Source organism: Scyliorhinus torazame, chromosome 2 (assembly GCF_047496885.1).
Source record: "Scyliorhinus torazame isolate Kashiwa2021f chromosome 2, sScyTor2.1, whole genome shotgun sequence".
Lineage (NCBI taxonomy): Eukaryota > Metazoa > Chordata > Chondrichthyes > Carcharhiniformes > Scyliorhinidae > Scyliorhinus > Scyliorhinus torazame.
This window is the reverse complement of record NC_092708.1, coordinates 219,189,750-219,208,588: the sequence shown is the minus strand read 5'-3', so window position 1 is coordinate 219,208,588 and position 18,839 is coordinate 219,189,750. Positions and strand designations below refer to the sequence as shown.

The following is an 18,839-nucleotide window of genomic DNA, read 5'->3' as shown; positions in this document are numbered from 1 at the left end:
GATGGAGCTGGGCTGTCTGTCTGCTTTTACTTTCACTTTGGGCTTGCAGCTACAGGGTGTGTTTAGTTTCATTTTAGTTTTGGAGAAGCTGCAATCACAGCAAGATGTGTGTGAATCTCTGCAAGCTTATGAATGTCCATTCGCTGATTTCAACGTGGTAACTGTTCTCAGTAGTGAAGTTAAACCTGATGTATTTTTGTACAAAGGGTTCTTTTTGTCTTCTGGATGTTGAAAGGAAAGATTAAGAGTTACTTATAGCGCACTGTATTCTTTGGGGGATTTATTGGCGTTGATATTTGTTAAGATGTTTACTGTGGGTTTATAAAGTGTTAACTGGTTTCATAGAATAAACATTGTTTTGCTTTAAAAAATACTTTTAGATTTCTGCTGCACCACACCTGTAGAGTGGATCGTGTGCTCCCCATACCACAATTTATTAAACGTTATGGGTCAGGTGAACTCCATGATACACTTTGGGGTTCTCTAAACCCTGGCCCATAACAGTAGGATATAGTGTAAAGTCAGGCTATGCTTAGGGTGGATAAAACTGACTTGTCTGACAACTTGCATCTCAATGGCTGAGGTAAGTAGGAGTGGAGATAGCAGAACAGCTTCCCTTAATCTTCCAATAGTCCCTAGATGTGGAAGAGGTGTCAGAGGATTGGAGAGCAGCAAACATGATACCCTTGTTCACAAAAAGGTGTCAAGGATATTCTGAGTAACTACAGTTTAACATCAATGGTGGGTAAGGTTTACAAAAATTAATCAGATAAAATAATCACCAGGCACTTGAGTGATTTGAGTTAAGGAAAGAGAGCAGCAGGGATTTATGAAAGGTAGATCATGCTTGACTAATTTAATTGAGTTTTCGGAGAATACAGGGAATGCTGTAGATTTTATAAAGTATTTGATAAAGTACAACATAAAGACTAGTTAACAATTGAGACTTGTGGAATGGATGGCCAGTGACCAATCAGATAAAAAAGTCACTGGCTTCGGGAATGAAATTGGGGAGTCATGGTAGATAGCTCTTTTTCAGACTGGAGGATAGTAGACAGTGGTGTCCCTCAAAGATCAGTGCTTAGATCATTGTGCTTTTTCACATATAGAAATGACTTGGATATTGCAATACAGGTTAAATATCAACATTTAATAATGATATCAAACTTGGAGATGTGGCAAGCAGTGGTGATATAAATTGCTTGCAATAGGACATACAAGGCCAGCAGAATGTGCAGATAAGTGGCAGTTGGAATTTAAGGTAGAGAAGTATTTAGATCAAATAGTTTGGATGGGGTGGTGTTTGTGCAGTGTGTCCAGGAAGCTTTTCTAACACAGTATGTAGATTGTCCAACCAGAGGAGGGGCAATATTGGATTTAGTACTGGGTAATGAACCAGGACAAGTGATAGATTTGTTAGTGGGGGAGCATTTTGGAGATAGTGACCACAATTCTGTGACTTTCACTTTAGTAATGGAGAGGGATAGGTACGTGCAACAGGGCAAGGTTTACAATTGGGGGAAGGGTAAATACGATGTTGTCAGACAAGAATTGAAGTGCATAAGTTGGGAACATAGGCTGGCAGGGAAGGACACAAGTGAAATGTGGAACTTGTTCAAGGAACAGGTGCTACGTGTCCTTGATATGTATGTCCCTGTCAGGCAGGGAAGAGATGGTCGAGTGAGGGAACCATGGTTGACAAGAGAGGTTGAATGTCTTGTTAAGAGGAAAAAGGTGACTTATGTAAGGCTGAGGAAACAAGGTTCAGACAGGGCATTGGAGGGATACAAGATAGCCAGGAGGGAACTGAAGAAAGGGATTAGGAGAGCTAAGAGAGGGCATGAACAATCTTTGGCGGGTAGGATCAAGGAAAACCCCAAGGCCTTTTACACATATGTGAGAAATATGAGAATGACTAGAGCGAGGGTAGGTCCGATCAAGGACGGTAGCGGGAGATTGTGTATTGAGTCTGAAGAGATAGGAGAGGTCTTGAATGAGTACTTTTCTTCTGTATTTACAAATGAGAGGGGCGATATTGTTGGAGAGGACAGTGTGAAACAGATTGGTAAGCTCGAGGAAATACTTGTTAGGAAGGAAGATGTGTTGGGCATTTTGAAAAACTTGAGGATAGACAAGTCCCCCGGGCCTGACGGGATATATCCAAGGATTCTATGGGAAGCAAGAGATGAAATTGCAGAGCCGTTGGCAATTATCTTTTCGTCCTCACTGTCAACAGGGGTGGTACCAGGGGATTGGAGAGTGGCGAATGTCGTGCCCCTGTTCAAAAAAGGAACTAGGGATAACCCTGGGAATTACAGGCCAGTTAGTCTTACTTCGGTGGTAGGCAAGGTAATGGAAAGGGTACTGAAGGATAGGATTTCTGAGCATCTGGAAAGACACTGCTTGATTAGGGATAGTCAGCACGGATTTGTGAGGGGTAGGTCTTGCCTTACAAATCTTATTGAATTCTTTGAGGAGGTGACCAAGCATGTGGATGAAGGTAAAGCAGTGGATGTAGTGTACATGGATTTTAGTAAGGCATTTGATAAAGTTCCCCATGGTAGGCTTCTGCACAAAGTAAGGAGGCATGGGATAGTGGGAAATTTGGCCAGTTGGATAACGAACTGGCTAACCGATAGAAGTCAGAGAGTGGTGGTGGATGGCAAATATTCAGCCTGGATCCCAGTTACCAGTGGTGTACCGCAGGGATCAGTTCTGGGTCCTCTGCTGTTTGTGATTTTCATTAATGACTTGGATGAGGGAGTTGAAGGGTGGATCAGTAAATTTGCAGACGATACGAAGATTGGTGGAGTTGTGGATAGTAAGGAGGGCTGTTGTCGGCTGCAAAGAGACATAGATAGGATGCAGAGCTGGGCTGAGAAGTGGCAGATGGAGTTTAACCCTGAAAAGTGTGAGGTTGTCCATTTTGGAAGGACAAATATGAATGCGGAATACAGGGTTAACGGTAGAGTTCTTGGCATTGTGGAGGAGCAGAGAGACCTTGGGGTCTATGTTCATACATCTTTGAAAGTTGCCACTCAAGTGGATAGAGCTGTGAAGAAGGCCTATGGTGTGCTCGCGTTCATTAACAGAGGGATTGAATTTAAGAGCCATGAGGTAATGATGCAGCTGTACAAAACCTTGGTAAGGCCACATTTGGAGTACTGTGTACAGTTCTGGTCGCCTCATTTTAGGAAGGATGTGGAAGCTCTGGAAAAGGTGCAAAGAAGATTTACCAGGATGTTGCCTGGAATGGAGAGTAGGTCTTACGAGGAAAGGTTGAGGGTGCTAGGCCTTTTCTCATTAGAGCGGAGAAGGATGAGGGGCGACTTGATAGAGGTTTATAAGATGATCAGGGGAATAGATAGAGTAGACAGTCAGAGACTTTTTCCCCAGGTGGAACACACCATTACAAGGGGACATAAATTTAAGGTGAAAGGTGGAAGATATAGGAGGGATATCAGAGGTAGGTTCTTTACCCAGAGAGTCGTGGGGGCATGGAATGCACTGCCTGTGGAAGTAGTTGAGTCGGAAACATTAGGGACCTTCAAGCAGCTGTTGGATAGGTACATGGATTAAGGGAAAATGATATAGTGTAGATTTATTTGTTCTTAAGGGCAGCACGGTAGCATTGTGGATAGCACAATTGCTTCACAGATCCATGGTCCCAGGTTCGATTCCAGCTTGGGTCATTGTCTGTGCGGAGTCTGCACGTCCTCCCCGTGTCTGCGTGGGTTTCCTCCGGGTGCTCCGGTTTCCTCCCACAGTCCAAAGATGTGCGGGTTAGGTGAATTGGCCAATGATAAATTGCCCTTAATGTCCAAATTGCCCTTGGTGTTGGGTGGAGGTGTTGAGTTTGGGTAGGGTGCTCTTTCCAAGAGCTGGTGCAGACTCAAGGGGCCGAATGGCCTCCTTCTGCACTGTAAATTCAATGATAATCTATGATTAATCTAGGACAAAGGTTCGGCACAACATCGTGGGCTGAAGGGCCTGTTCTGTGCTGTATTTTCTATGTTCTATGTTCTATGTTCTAAGTCTGGCAGAAGGGAAAAACAACATGGATTTGTTTATTGTCATGTGTACCGAGATACAGTGAAAAGTATTTTTCTGCGTGCAGTTCTATCATTTAGTACATGAAAAGAAAAGAAAATACGTAATAGGGCAACACAAGGTACACAATGTAAATACATAGACACCGGCATCGGGTGAAACATACAGAAGTGTAGTATTAATCAGGTCAGTCCATAAGAGGGTCGTTTAGGGGCCTGGTAACAGCGGGGAAGAAGCTGTTTTTGAATCTGTTCGTGCGAGTTCTCAGACTTTTGTATCTCCTGCCCGATGGAATAAGTTGGAAGAGTGAGTAAGTAGGGTGGGAGGGGTCTTTGATTATGCTGCCCACTTTCCCAAGGGAGTGGGAGGTGTAGACAGAGTCAATGGATGGGAGGCTGGTTCGTGTGATGGACTGGGCTGTGTTCAAGAGTCTCTGAAGTTTCTTGCGGGCTTGGGCCGAGCAATTTCCACAGCAGGCTGTGATGCAGCCAGATAGGATGCTTTCTATGGTGCATCTGTAAAAGTTGGTATGAGTCAGTGTGGACATGCCAAATTTCCTTAGTTCTCTGAGTAAGTATAGGCGCTGTTGTGCTTTCTTGGTGGTAGCGTCTATGAGGGTGGACCAGGACAGATCTTTGGTGATGTGCACCCCTAGGAATTTGAAGCTGTCAACCATCTCCACCCCTTTGATGCCGACAGGGGTGTGTACAGTACTTTGCTTCCTGAGGTCAATGACCAGCTCTTTAGTTTTGCTGGCATTGAGGGATAGATTGTTGTCGCTGCACCACTCACTAGGTTCTCTATCGCCCTCCTGTATTCTGACTCGTCGTTGTTCGAGATACGACCCACTATGGTTGTGTCGTCAGCAAACTTGTAGATGGAGCTGGAACCAAATTTTGCCACGCAGTTGAGTGTGTACAGGGAGTAGAGTAGGGGGCTAAGTACGCAGCCTTGCAGGGCCCCGGTATTGTGGACTATTGCGGAAGAGATGTTGTTGTTCATTCTTACTGATTGTGCTCCATGGGTCAGAAAGCCGAGGATCCAGTTGCAGAGTGAGGAGCCAAGTCCTAGGTTTTGGAGCTTTGATATGAGCTTAGATGGGATTATGATGTTGAAGGTGGAGCTGTAGTCAATAAATAGATGATGTAGAAGTCCTTGTTGTCGAGATGCTCCAGGGATGAATGTAGGGCCAGGGAGATGGCGTCTGCTGTGGACTGGTTGCAGTGGTCTGCGAACTGCAGTGGATCTAGGCATCCTGGAAATATGGAGTTGATGTGCTTCATGACCAACCTCATCAACAAAAGAGCACAGATTCTAAAAAGTGTGCTTGAACAGAAGGACCCGAGGTACGTGTGCATAGATCTTTGAATGGGGCTGGCCAGATCAGGAGAATAGTTAACAGAGAATGTGGGATTTTGGGCTTCATAAATAGAGGTATTGAGTACAAAAGCAAGGGAGTTATATTGGACCTTTATAAAGCTTGATTTGGCCACTGGAGTACTGTGTCCAATTCTGGTCACCACACTTCAGGAAGGATGTGACAGTCTTTGAGATATTGGCCAGAATGGTTCCAGAGATGTGGGAGTTTAGCGACAATGTTAGGCTGGAGCAGTTGGGATTATTTTCCTTGGAGCAAAGGCAGTTAAGGGGAGATTTGGTAGAAATATATAGGATCATGACAGGTTTAGATAAAGTGGACTTAGCAAAACTGTTCCTACCAGTTGATTGTACAAGGATTCGGGGACACAGATTGGAAAAGAGATACAGGGGGTTGAGGAAGGACTTCTTTCATGCAGTGTATGAGTGAACCTGTCACTCGCTGCCCACGAGTGTGTAGGAAGCAGAGGCAATCAATGATCAAAACGGACTGTTTTGATTGTTCTGCAGAGACCCACATGGACTTGATCGGCAAAATGATTCCCTTCAGCACCATAATATCACTCCACGATTAATGGATATTGTCAAGTGTGATTCTGATGAAAGGGATCAGATTAAAAAAAAAAAAAAATGTGATAGACCCCTGCCTTACCTGGCAGCCATTAGTCCCAATACAGCCCAACATGTGTTGTGAACTTGGGACTTTGCACTCTGCACATATTTCCTTTGCTCACACGATTCAAAATCTTCACCCCAGCCTCCATCCTCCATCTGCTTGGACAGCAGGAACTCGCAGGCCCGGGTCACCGCTCTGCATGCAGCTCTGGGCAAGAAACAAAACTTTCAATTTAAAAGTGGTATTCAAGGCCAAGGAGGGGGAAATTACACAGGATGGGGTGTCTGACAATATTAAATAACAATGTTAAAATCCCAGATATAACAAACAGAATACCATACATTGCCAATGAAGCTATTTTGCTAGATGAGTGACGTTATAATCTCAATTGCTGCTTGTCACAATAGGTCTTCTTCATCAGGAGCCAGACATGTATACAGTAGGTATATGGAGAAAAGTTATAGATCCACCACAATCACAGAACAGGTTTAAGGAGCTAAATAGCTGACTACTGTTCCTTTGTCCAGAAAATAAATGTTTCACTTAGTGCTTTGAGGCATAAGAACTAGGAGCGGGAAGGGCAGCACAGTGGTTAGAGCTTTGACAAAGAGTCATTGGACTCGAAACGTTAGCTCTTTCCTCTCCCTACAGATGCTGCCAGACCTGCTGAGATTTTCCAGCATTTTCTCTTTCATTTCAGATTCCAGCATCCGCAGTAATTTGTTTTTACCCTCCCGTAACTGGCTGCATTAGAGTAGCTCACAAAGCCGAGCAGCCTCTTATCTCTGCTGACCACATAGAACCCCCCACTATCTGTCTGCGATATTCACTGATTTGTAGAAAGCCTATAACCCGATCTCAAAAATGGCTTCCTCTGCACTCTTCTCCGCGGCAACATGAAACACATTAACCTAAAACCTCGGTAGAAATGCTAATGATCTACTCTTGACCCCACTCCCTTTCATCTTAAGTAAATGGACAATTACAGCACAACCATTTGAAACCTGGTGCCATCAACTATTATCTCTTAAGTATAAATACCTCACACCTTCATCTCAGTCAACCAATCTAAGCCCTCATTTGCTCTCTTAACAATAAAATCACCCAGGCTTATTGTCGGACAGACTGTAGAACAGATCACACGACCCCCGCTAAAACACAGTTCCAAAATATAAACTTATAATTCTCACAAATTGCAACAGAGCTCCCTATGCTCCATGATATATTTGTCATTTAATCTTTCCACTCGTTGGCATAAAACCCATCATATTTCTACACTCCTTCAATTCTGAATGCATATTTGACTCAGATGTTTGACTGTTTCTCTCTCCACAAACACTGCCAGATCGGCTGAGTATTTCCACCACTTTATTTTTATTTCAGATTTCCAGCATGCACATCATTTTCCTTTCTCTTTGCTGTTTTCATTCCATCCTTTATTATCAGAGATAGCTCCCCTCTTCTGTTCCAGTTTGCCCATTGATGCACTATCAATTACGATGAGACGAGAGTAGAGTGTAATCGAGGCTTTATTACGCAGAGATGTGTAGCCTCCCGCAGCTGCTGCCGAAATAGCTGCAGCTCGGAGAGCCCACACATTTATACTCCGCCTACTGGGCGGAGCCAGCAGGCAGGGATCTACCCCCGTACCTGTAGTACAGGGGCCTGACCGTAATACCCCTCGTATGCGGTATGTACAATACAACAGTGGTGACTACCACATTCATCCCCTGTTAACAAAGAATCCAGCGGGGGTGGTGGAAAACTATTTACATTCAGATGTTTAACATTTTAAGGAAAAGTTTACAAATTCAGACGATCGGGCGCCTTGATCCGTCGTTGCGAGCGCCGCAGTTCTGGTGGCGATTTTGGCATCGGTTCGGTTGTCAGTGACTCCAGGAGCGAGTCGACCTCATCTTCATCCCCGGGTGGGACCAAGGGGAGGACGGATCGTCCTGGAGCAGGGGCTGTGGTGGGGTGTGCTGGGGGGAGGGAGGGTGGCGCCGGTGCAGGGGCGGGGGGGGGGAGCCAGCTGGTGCCAGATCCCTGAGGGAGACTGTGTCTTGGCGCCCGTCGGGGTATGCTACGTAGGCGTACTGCAGGTTCGCGTGAAGGAGCTGTACCCTCTCAACCAAAAGGTCCGCCTTGTGTAGCCGCACGCGCTTGCGGAGGAGAACAGGTCCTGGCGCTGCCAGCCACGTTGGGAGCGAAATCCCGGAGGTGGACTTCCTGGGGAAGGCAAGGAGGCGTTCATGGGGAGTTTTGTTAGTCGCAGTGCACAGGAGCGATCGAATGGAGTGAAGGGCGTCAGGGAGGACCTCCTGCCAGTGGGAGGCCGGGAGATTCCTGGACCGTTGGGCCAGCTGTACGGCCTTCCATACCGTCCCATTCTCCCGCTCCACCTGCCCATTTCCCCAGGGGTTGTAGCTGGTCATCCTGCTCGAGGCAATGCCCCTGTTCAGCAGATACTGGCGCAGCTCATCGCTCATAAATGAGGATCCCCGGTCGCTGTGGACGTAGGCGGAGAAACAGAACAGAGCGAAGATGGTGTTGAGGGCTTTGATGATGGTGGCAGACGTCATATCGGGGCATGGGACGGCGAAGGGGAATCTGGAATATTCGTCGACCACATTAAGAAAGTACGTGTTTCGGTCGGTGGAGGGGAGGGGCCCTTTGAAGTCCACGCTGAGGCGTTTAAAGGGGCGGGAGGCCTTCACCAGGTGCGCTCCGTCTGGCCGGTAGAAGTGCGGTTTACACACCTAGCAGTCTCTGGTGATAGCCCGGACTTCCTCGATGGAGTAGGGCAGATTGCGGGCCTTTATGAAGTGATAAAAGCGGGTGACCCCTGGGTGACAGAGATCGTTGTGCAGGGTCCGGAGTCGGTTCACTTGTGCGCTGGCACAAGTACCTCGGGATAGGGCATCGGGGGGCTCGTTGAGCTTACCGGGGCGATCCAAAATCTCGTAATTGTAGGGGGAGAGCTCGATCCTCCACCTCATTATCTTATCATTTTTGATCTTACCCCGCTGTGTGTTGTTGAACATGAAGGCTACCGACCGTTGGTCCGTGAGGAGAGTGAATCTCCTGCCGGCCAGGTAATGCCTCCAATGCCGCACAGCTTCAATGATAGCTTGGGCCTCCTTTTCGATGGAGGAGTGCCGAATTTCGAAGGCATGGAGGGTGTGGGAAAAGAATGCTACGGGCCTGCCTGCCTGGTTGAGGGTGGCGGCTAGAGCGACGTCTGATGCATCGCTCTCGACTTGGAAGGGGAGTGTCTCGTCGACCGCGTGCATCGCGGCCTTGGCAATGTCGGCCTTGATACTGTTGAAGGCCTGGTGAGCCTCGGCCGTCAGGGGGAAAACGGTGGAGTGAATGAGTGGGCGGGCCTTGTCCGCATAGTTAGGGACCCACTGGGCGTAGTATGAGAAGAACCCCAGACATCGTTTCAGGGCCTTGGGGCAGTGGGGGAGGGGGAGTTCCATGAGGGGGTGCATGTGGTCAGGGTCAGGCCCTAGCACTCCGTTCTGGACCACATAGCCGAGGATGGCTAATCGGTTTGTGCTGAACACGCACTTCACCTTGTTGGTTAGGTTGAGGAGTTTAGCGGTGTTGAGGAATTTGGAAAGGTTAGCGTCGTGGTCCTGCTGGTCGTGGCCGCAGATGGTGACGTTATCCAGGTACGGGAAGGTGGCCCGTAGTCCGTACCAGTCAACCATTCGGTCCATCTCCTGTTAGGAAGACCGAGACCGCTTTAGTGACGCCAAAGGGAACCCTAAGGAAGTGGTAAAGGCGGCCGTCAGCTTCAAACGCGGTGATTGGGTGGTCCGCCTTGCGAATGGGGAGCTGGCGGTAGGCAGATTTTGGGTCCACTGGCGAGAAGACCCGGTGCTGTGCAATCTGATTGACCATATCAGATATGCGAGGGAGGGGGTACGCGTCGAGCTGCATGTACCGCTTGATGGTCTGACTGTAGTCAAGACCATCCTCTTTTTCTCCCCAGTTTTCACAACTACCACTTGGGCTCTCCAGGGGCTGTTGCTGGCCTCGATAATACCTTCCCGCAGCAGCCGCTGGACCTCGGACCTGATGAAGGTCCTGTCCTGGGCGCTGTACAGTCTGCTCCTGGTGGCGACGGGTTTGCAATCCGGGGTGAGGTTTGCAAAGAGAGAAGGTGGGTCGACCTTAAGGGTCGTGAGATCGCAGACAGTAAGGGGTGGTAGGGGCCCGCCAAATTTCAGGGTTTGGCTCTGGAGGTTGCACTGGAAGTCCAAGCTGAGTAGCAAGGCAACGCAGAGGTCGGGGAGGACATTGAGCCGGAAGCCGCTGAACTCTACGCCCTGGATGGTGAGGGCTGTGGTGCAGTCCCCCCGGATCGCCACGGAGTGGGATCGGAGACCAGGGAGATTCTCTGGTTGATGGGGTGTACCGTGAGGGAGCAGCGCGCCTTACCATATCGGGGTAGATGAAGCTCTCAGTGCTCCCGGAGTCCAGAAGCCAGGATATCTTGTGCCCGTCAACCTTCACTGTCGTCGACGCGGTTGCGAGGTTGTGCGGTCGGGATTAGTCGATCGTGATGGAGGCGAGACGCGGCTGGTCGGCGGCGGTTGCAGGTGATGAGCGGCCCGATGAGGTGGCCTGAGGAGGGGAAGATGGCAGCGCCCACTGGCCGCACGTGTCCTGAGGCAGGCAAGATGGCAGCACCCACGGGCCGCATGTGTTGTGAGGCGAGCAAAATGGCGGCGTGCCTAGGCCGCATGTGGGGGTGCAGGGACAATAGCGGCGATCGAGCGGGCCTGGCAGACAGCAGCGAAATGTCCTTTCTTCCCACAGGCCTTGCAGAGCACGCTACGCGCCGGGCAGCGCTTCCGGGGGTGTATTGTCTGTCCGCAGAATTAGCACTTGGGTCCCCCGGTTGGTTGGCTGCCGCGCGGCGCAGGCCTGGGCTTGGCTGGGGGCGGTCGCTAATGGGGGTCCACGATGCCCAGGAGGGGTGGGCCGTGCGGTCGGGGGCATACGCCTGTACATTGCGTGAGACGACTGTGAGCGAGATCGCTAGTTTCTTGGTCGCCGCGAGGTCGAGGGTAGCCCCTTCTAAGAGGCGCTGGCGGATGTAGGCCGACCCTATGCCCGTAACGAACGCGTCTCTAACTAGGTCAGAATGTTCAACGGCCGAAACGGCCTGGCAATCGCAGTCTCTCACCAGGCGTGCAGGGCACGCTAGAAATCTTCCACAGACTCACCGGGGAGTTGATGCCGCGTGGACAGGAGGTGCCAGCTTAGATTTTATTGGTCTGCTGAGTGTCGTTCTCCTTCAGTAGCGCCATGGCCTCAGTGTAGGTCTGCGCGCCCGGATGAGGGGAAAGATATCAGAGTTCAGCCGCGTATACAGGATCTGGAGCTTCTGTGCCTCTGAGGGTGGTTCTGTCACAGATCCAATGGCTGCTTCAAAGCAAGCTCGCCAATGTGCGAAGGCCGACTTGGCGGTGCCTGCTTGAGGGTGCAGCTGCAGGTGATCCGGCTTGATGCGGAGATCCATCGTTGTAAAATCTCTGCTTAATAAATTGATGTACTATCAATTACGATGAGACGAGAGTAGAGAATAATCGAGGTTTTATTACACAGAGATGTGTAGCCTCCCGCAGCTGCTGCCGAAATGGCTGCAGCTCGGACAGCCCACACATTTATACTCTGCCTACTGGGCGGAGCCAGCAGGCAGGGATCTACCCCCGTACCTGTAGTACAGGGGCCTTACTGTAATACACCTGGTCTGCAGTATATACAATACAACAGTGGTGACTACCACACCCATCTCTTCTAAAAGTCACGTATCCTCCACTTAATTAGCTTGGTCTTCATCCTTGCAATTTATGATTCTCTACAACAGTCTTATGTTAAGCTTTAGAGGATTTTGTACATAGTAACTTTGGAACCACTTTCACTCACCCTTTCTGATATGTGTGCCCCATGCAGGCAAAAGCCTCCAGGCCAAACCAGGTCCCATAGGTGAAACACACACCCCAGCTCCTGTGAAAAGAAACGCAGAACTTACATTTACACAGAATCTTTAATGACCTCAGGACATCCCAAAGCAGCTTACCACCAATGAAATATTTATTGCTGTAATGTAGAGAGATGCAGCCGTCAATTTGTGCACAGTAAGGTTACACCAACAACAGGAAATTGTATTTATATAGCTCCTTTAACATAACAAAATGTCCCAAGACACTTCACAGGAGCAGAATCAAAATTTGGACACTGAGCCACACACGATGAGATTAGGGCAGATGGCCAAATGTTTGATTAAAGTAGTGCATATTTTTTTAAAAATTGTTTTAAAAGTCGCCATAGTCCCAGATGACCACAGGCTGCTTTCCCCTTTGAGGGGGAGAGCTGACTGGTGGTGATTTAACCCGAGGATCACCACACCTCAGACAAGGGACAAGGTTGAACCCTCATGAATAACCTCAGCCGGTACGGGAATTGAACCTGTGCTATTGGCCTTGTGGAAACATTCTCCACGCAACTACCCTGTCAAGGCCCTTAAGAATTTAAAATGCTTCCATTAGAACACCTCTATTCTTCTGAATTCTTGGGAATATAGGCCTAGTTTAATAAATCCCTCCCCCCAAAACAACTTCCCATCCACTTAACCAGTGCAAGGGACTAAGACCTGGGTGCCACACTTTAAGAAGGATATCAAGGCCTCAGAGAGGGTACAGAGACAATTTATGATAATGGTACCTGGAATGGGGAACATTGGAGAGGTTGACTAATGTCTGGGGGCTTGCGCCAAAATTGGGAGAGCTGTCTCACAGATGAGTCAAGCAACAGCCTGACGTAGTCATACTTACAGAATCACACCATACAGATAATGTCCCAAATCCACCATCACCATTCCTCGGTATGTCCTGTCTCAGGACAGGACAGACCCAGCAGAGGTGGCAGCACAGTGGGATACCTTCAGGAAGGGAGTCCTCAACATCGACTCCATGAAGTTTCACGGCACAAGGTTAAACCTGGACAAGGAAACCTCCTGATTATCACGTATCGGAAAACATACTTGATCTCATCCTTACCAACCTGCCTGCCGCAGATGCATCTGTCCATGATAGTATTGGTAGGAGTGACCACCACACAGACCTTGTGGAAACAAAGTCCTGTCTTCATATTGAGAATACCCTCAATCGTGTTGTGTGGCACTACCACCATGCTAAATGGGATAGACTAACAGATCTAGCAACTCGAGACTGAGGAGCCAACAAGCACTGTGGGCCATGAGCAGCAGCAGAATTGTACTTGACCACAATCTATAACCTCATGGCCCAGCGTATCCCCCACTCTACTAGTACCACCAAGTCAGGGGATCAACCCTGGTTCAATGAAGAGTGCATGTCAGGAGCAACACAAGGCATACCTAAAAATGAGGTGTCAACCTGGTGAAGTTACAACACAGGACCACTTGTGTCCTAACAGCATAAACAGCATGTAATAGATCCCATAACTAATGGATCAGATCTAAGCTCTGCAGTTCTGTCACAAACAGTCGTGAATGGTGGTGGACAATTAAACAACTCACTGGAGGAAGAGGCTCCACAAATATCTCCATCCTCAATGATGGTGGAGCCCAGCAATCTTCAGCCAGAAGTGTCGAGTGGATGATCAATCTCGGTCACCTCCAGAGGTCCTCAGCATCACAGATGTCAGTCTTCAGCCAATACGATTCATTCCACGGGATATCAAGAAATGACTGAAGGCACCGGACACTGCAAAGGCAATGGGACCTGACAATGTCCCGTCAATAATACCGCCCTATGCTCCCGAACTTGCCACATCCCTAGCCAAGCTGTTCCAGTACAGATGGAGCACGGCAATGTGGAAAATTGCCCAGGTATGTCCTGTACACAAGACAGATCTAACTGGGCAATAACCGCTCATCAGTCTAATCAGTAAAGTGATGGAAGGCGTCATCACTTACTCAGCAATAACCTGCTCACAGACGCTCAGTTTGGGTTCTGCCTGGATCACTCAGCTCCTGATCTTCGTTCAAATATCGACAAAAGAGCTGAAGGCCAGAGGTGAGAGTGACTGCCGCAACATCAAGACAGCACTTGACCGAGTATGGCATCCAGGAGTCCGAGCAAAATTGGAGTCAATGGGAAACAGCGGGAAACCTTTACTGGTTGGAGTCAGACCGGCACAAAGGAAGATGGTTGTGGTGCTTGGAGGTCAATCATCTCAGCTCCGACTTCCGGTGACGGTGATGTGCTGAGCAGAAGCACATCAGGTGGCTCTCCTCCATAAAAAAGGCACCGTTAGGCGAATTTAGCCCGGACATTCGACAGCATAACACCCTCAATCGAGAAAGGAAAGGAATAGAGCCAGCATGTCTGCAAATGGGAGCTTGAGAGGCCGAACGGACGGCAGGTGCAGAGGAAAGGGCCATGAGCAGCGTACTCCGACGAGCCGGTGGACCCACGAGGCAAGGGGGCCCTGGCCACCCAGGAGAGAGGGAGACAGACGATCCAAGCATCAGCCCCTCCCGCAACCTGGAGATGGATGGAATACATTTCTTATGAAGGAACTGGCTGTGATGAGAGAGGTAGTAAAGGTGGAAGTCCAGGTGGTGGTCAAGGTGGCGGTCACAGAGGAGTTGGTTGCCATGCGATTGATGGACTGGGGAAGAAGGTAGGGGCGCTGGGAAAAACGATCAAGGAGCTGGAGAAGGTGCCGATGGACCAGAGCGACAGGATTGTCACCTTGAAGGCGGAAATGAAAAGGTTGGTGGCGACCCAGCAGAGTTTAAAGGGGAAAGTTGAGGAGGAGAATAGGTCCCAATGCCAAAACATTCGGATTGTGTGCCTGTCAGAAGGGATCGAGAGCAGGGAGCCAATGAGCTATGTGGCCCAAATGCTGGGCAACCTAGTCGGGAGGGACAGCTTCCCCAATCCCCGGAGATCAACAGAGCACACAGGTTGCTCCGGCCGCAGCCCAAGGCGGGGGAACAACCCAGGGTGATTATCGCGAAATTACATCGATACCAAGATTGTGAGAGGATCCTGAAGTGGGCGAGGCAGACGAAGGCGAGTAGCTGGGAAGGACAGACAATCTTTCAAGACATCGGGGCAGACTTGGCAAAACGCACGGTCGAATTTAATCAGGTGAAATCAGCCCTGCACAGGAACAAGGTAAAATTTGGAATGCAATTTCCAGCCAGGGTCTGGGTCACGTTCCAGAATAAGGAACATTACTTCAACACCCAGGCGGAGGTGGACGAGTTTATTCGGTCAAGGGGCAGGCGAGGCAGCGATGAAGGCGAAGCAGAGGAGGAAAGAGAGAGAGAAAGAAACTTGATGGACACGATATGCGCGGGACTGTGCTGCCTCGCTTTGATCAGAAACACCGGGTCACAGGTAAGGGCGAGGGCAGCGGAATGCAGCTTAAGGTGAGGCATAGGCAGAGGGAGCGGACTGTCAGCGGGACAGGGGTAAGATCAGCCCCGGGAGGTGGGCCACCACACTAGCAAAGAGCGCTAGCTCAGGAAGTACGATCGCAGGGGGTGCTGCGGCGCACCTCCGGCAGGGAGGGGGACACAGGGACACGGAGGGAGAACGCAAAGGGGGAAACGGGGAGGGGGTGACGTGAGGGAGGAGGGACGGGAGAGAAGGAACATGAGAAGGAAGGATTGGTTTTCAGATTGGCTTCAGCAGGTAAGGTGCAGGTTGAGGAAACAAAGTAGAGCTGCAAGCAGCCACTTTGGAGGGTCCCTAAACAAAGGGAAACCCTGGAGTGCAGGGGCTCAGTCATGTGGCGTACACACAGTTGCCGACCATGTTGGGAGTCCCCTAGGCAAAGGGAAACCCGGGAGTGCAGGGGTGCGTCCACCAGGTAAATATGGTTGATCCCGCAGGAAGGGGTGGGGCGACGGACAGAAACCCCCCCCCCCCACCACCAAGATTGTCACCTGGAATGTCAGGGGACTTAAAGGCCCAGTGAAAATATCCAGTCTTGGCCCATTTAAGATGTTTGAAAGCCGCCATAGTCTTTCTGCAAGAGACACGCCCGAGGGAGAAGGACCGACTGCGGGTAAGGAATGAATGGGTGGGACTGACGTGCCTTTCATGTTACGGGACGACGGCCAGGGAGATTTACTATTTTGATCAGCAAGAGGATGGTGTTTACGGCGACAAGGACAGTTACGGACCCAGGGGGATGGTACGTCATGGTCAGCGGTGTCCTGGACGCGGCACCGGTAGTTCTGGTAAATGTGTACGCGCCCAACTGGGACGACACGAATTTCGTAAAAAGGATCATGGTGGAAATCCCCAACATTGACACACACCAACTGATCATGGAGATTGGGGGGGGGTTGGGGGTCCTTTAATTGTGTACAGGACCCTTTGACGGACCAATCAAACCCTAGCATGGGGAAAAAGACAGGCATGGCTAAGAAGCTGGGGACATTCATGAAGCAGATGGGGCAGTTCTTACACCCTGATGAGAAGGAATTCTCGTTCTTTTCACCGGTGTATAAAGTATACACCCGTATTGATTTATTTGCAGTGGGGAAATTAGAGCTTCCAGAAACAATCAGAACGGAATACTCCGCGATAGTTATCTCCGACCACGCTCCACATTACATGGATGTGAAGTTGGAGACAGGCCTTGCTCAACGCCCGCATGGAGGTTGGACACTGACTTTTTGGCCGACAAGGTCTTCTGCCAGAAAATATCACCAGGCCATAGGTGAGTACATCACTAACAACCAGAACGGGGAAGTCTCACCTTCCACGCTCTGGGAGGCACTAAAGGTGGTGATTAGGGGAGAGATTATAGCCTACAAGGCACAGAGCGACAGGGAAGTGAGGGCGGCTAGGCAGCAACTGATCGATTCCATCCTGAATGGTGGTCGACATAAAATACTCCAAGGCCCCTACTGTAGAACTTCTGGCGGAGAGGAAAAAGCTACAAATGGACTGCTACCCACCTGTAAAGCAGTGCACCAACTCCGCCAGACACAGGGGACTTTCTACGAACACAGAGAGAAGGCTAGCCACCTGTTGGCTCACCAGCTGAGAAAGCAGGCAACCACGAGGGAGGTAGCCCAGGTAAAGGACAGCAGAGGTGGACTGGTAGCCGCACCAAAAAAGGTCAAACAAACATTTGAGGCCTTCTACCGGGGACTGTACACCTCCAAGCCCTGCTGATGGGGACGGGGGGGATGAAACGGTTCCTCGATGGACTGGACATGCCAGTCGTGGGGGATGATAAGTGAAGGGAGCTGGAAGCAGTAACAGAACTGGCAGAGATCATGCAGAGTATTAACTCAATGCAGGCGGGTAAGGCACCGGTTGGGTTCCTGGCAGACATTTTCAAAACATTTGCACCAGCCCTGACCCCACACCTATGAGAAATGTTTGCAGATTCCCTAGTGAGGGGCACCCTGCCTCCAACGCTAACATGATATCATTTAAAAAAAAAAAAAAATTTTATTCAAGGTTTTCATAAAATATCAATAACAAAATGAGAAAGAAAAAAGAACCCAACAGGGTTAAGTACAAAACACAATCTAAAAAAGCAACCCCCCAAACACCCCCCCTGTACATAAATAATAAATTAACATTAACATCCCGACTTAACACAAGTGTATACACCCCCTCAGACCCTCCAATGTAAATAACATAAACAAAAATAAAGTAACCCCCCCCCCGAGCTGCTGCTGCCATTGACCAATGTCTATCGTTCTACCAGAAAGTCTAAGAACGGTTGCCACCGCCTAAAGAACCCTTGTACCGACCCTCTCAAGGTGAATTTCACCCTCTCCAATTTAATGAACAAGACCATATCGCTGATCCAGGATTCCACGCTTGGGGGCCTCGCATCTTTCCACTGAAGAAGAATCCTTCGCCGGGCTACCAGGGACGTAAAGGCCAGAATTCCTGCCTCTTTCGCCTCCTGCACTCCTGGTTCCTCTGCCACCCCAAATATTGCGAGCCCCCAGCCCGGTTTGACCCTGGATCCGACCACCCTCGACACCGTCCTCGCTACGCCCTTCCAAAATTCCTCCAGCGCTGGGCATGCCCAGAACATATGGGTGTGATTTGCTGGGCTCCCTATGCACCTAACACACCTGTCCTCACCCCCAAAGAACCGGCTCATCCTTGTCCCGGTCATGTGTGCCCTGTGCAGCACCTTAAACTGTACGAGGCTGAGCCCTGTGCCACCCCGAAAACCCTCCACCTGTTCTTCCTGTGGCGAACCGGTGGTTCCCCCGTAATGGGGTCCACGCCGAGGCCCCAACTTCCCCCCTATGCCGCCTCCACTGCCCCAAAATTTTGAGGGCCGCCACCACCACCGGGCTCGTGATATACCTCCTTGGAGGGAGCGGCAGCGGCGCCGTTGCCAGTGCCCCCAGACTCGTACCCACACAGGACGCCATCTCCAGCCTCTTCCATGCAGCCCCCTCCATCACCCACTTGCGCACCATCGTCGCATTGGTGGCCCAGTCGTACCCACAGAGGTTGGGCAGCGCCAGCCCCCCCCCCCCCTATATCTCTACTCCGCTCCAGGAATACCCTTCTCACCCATGGAGTCCCTCGCGCCCACACAAACCCCATTATACTCCTGTTAACCCGCCTGAAAAAAAGACTTCGGGATAAACACGGGGAGGCACTGGAACAGGAACAAAAACCTTGGGAGCACCGTCATTTTGATTGACTGCACCCTACCCGCCAGGGACAGTGGCAACGCGTCCCACCTCTTGAACTCCTCCTCCATTTGCTCCACCAGCCTTGTAAAG

The 18,839-nt window shown here is 49.9% G+C and overlaps 1 protein-coding gene across 3 annotated transcripts in view; it reads right to left on the bottom strand.

Moving 5' to 3' along the window:
* lss (lanosterol synthase (2,3-oxidosqualene-lanosterol cyclase)) overlaps positions 1 to 18,839 on the bottom strand; it is a 151,790-nt gene that overhangs the window by 32,559 nt on the left and 100,392 nt on the right. For all 3 annotated transcript variants that reach the window (XM_072483996.1, XM_072484003.1, XM_072484011.1), the window contains 2 exons: positions 11,987 to 12,067; positions 6,080 to 6,250 (listed from right to left, as the gene is read on the bottom strand). In XM_072483996.1, the coding sequence (XP_072340097.1) occupies positions 6,080 to 6,250; positions 11,987 to 12,067 (252 nt within the window). The remainder of the gene's footprint in view (positions 1 to 6,079; positions 6,251 to 11,986; positions 12,068 to 18,839) is intronic.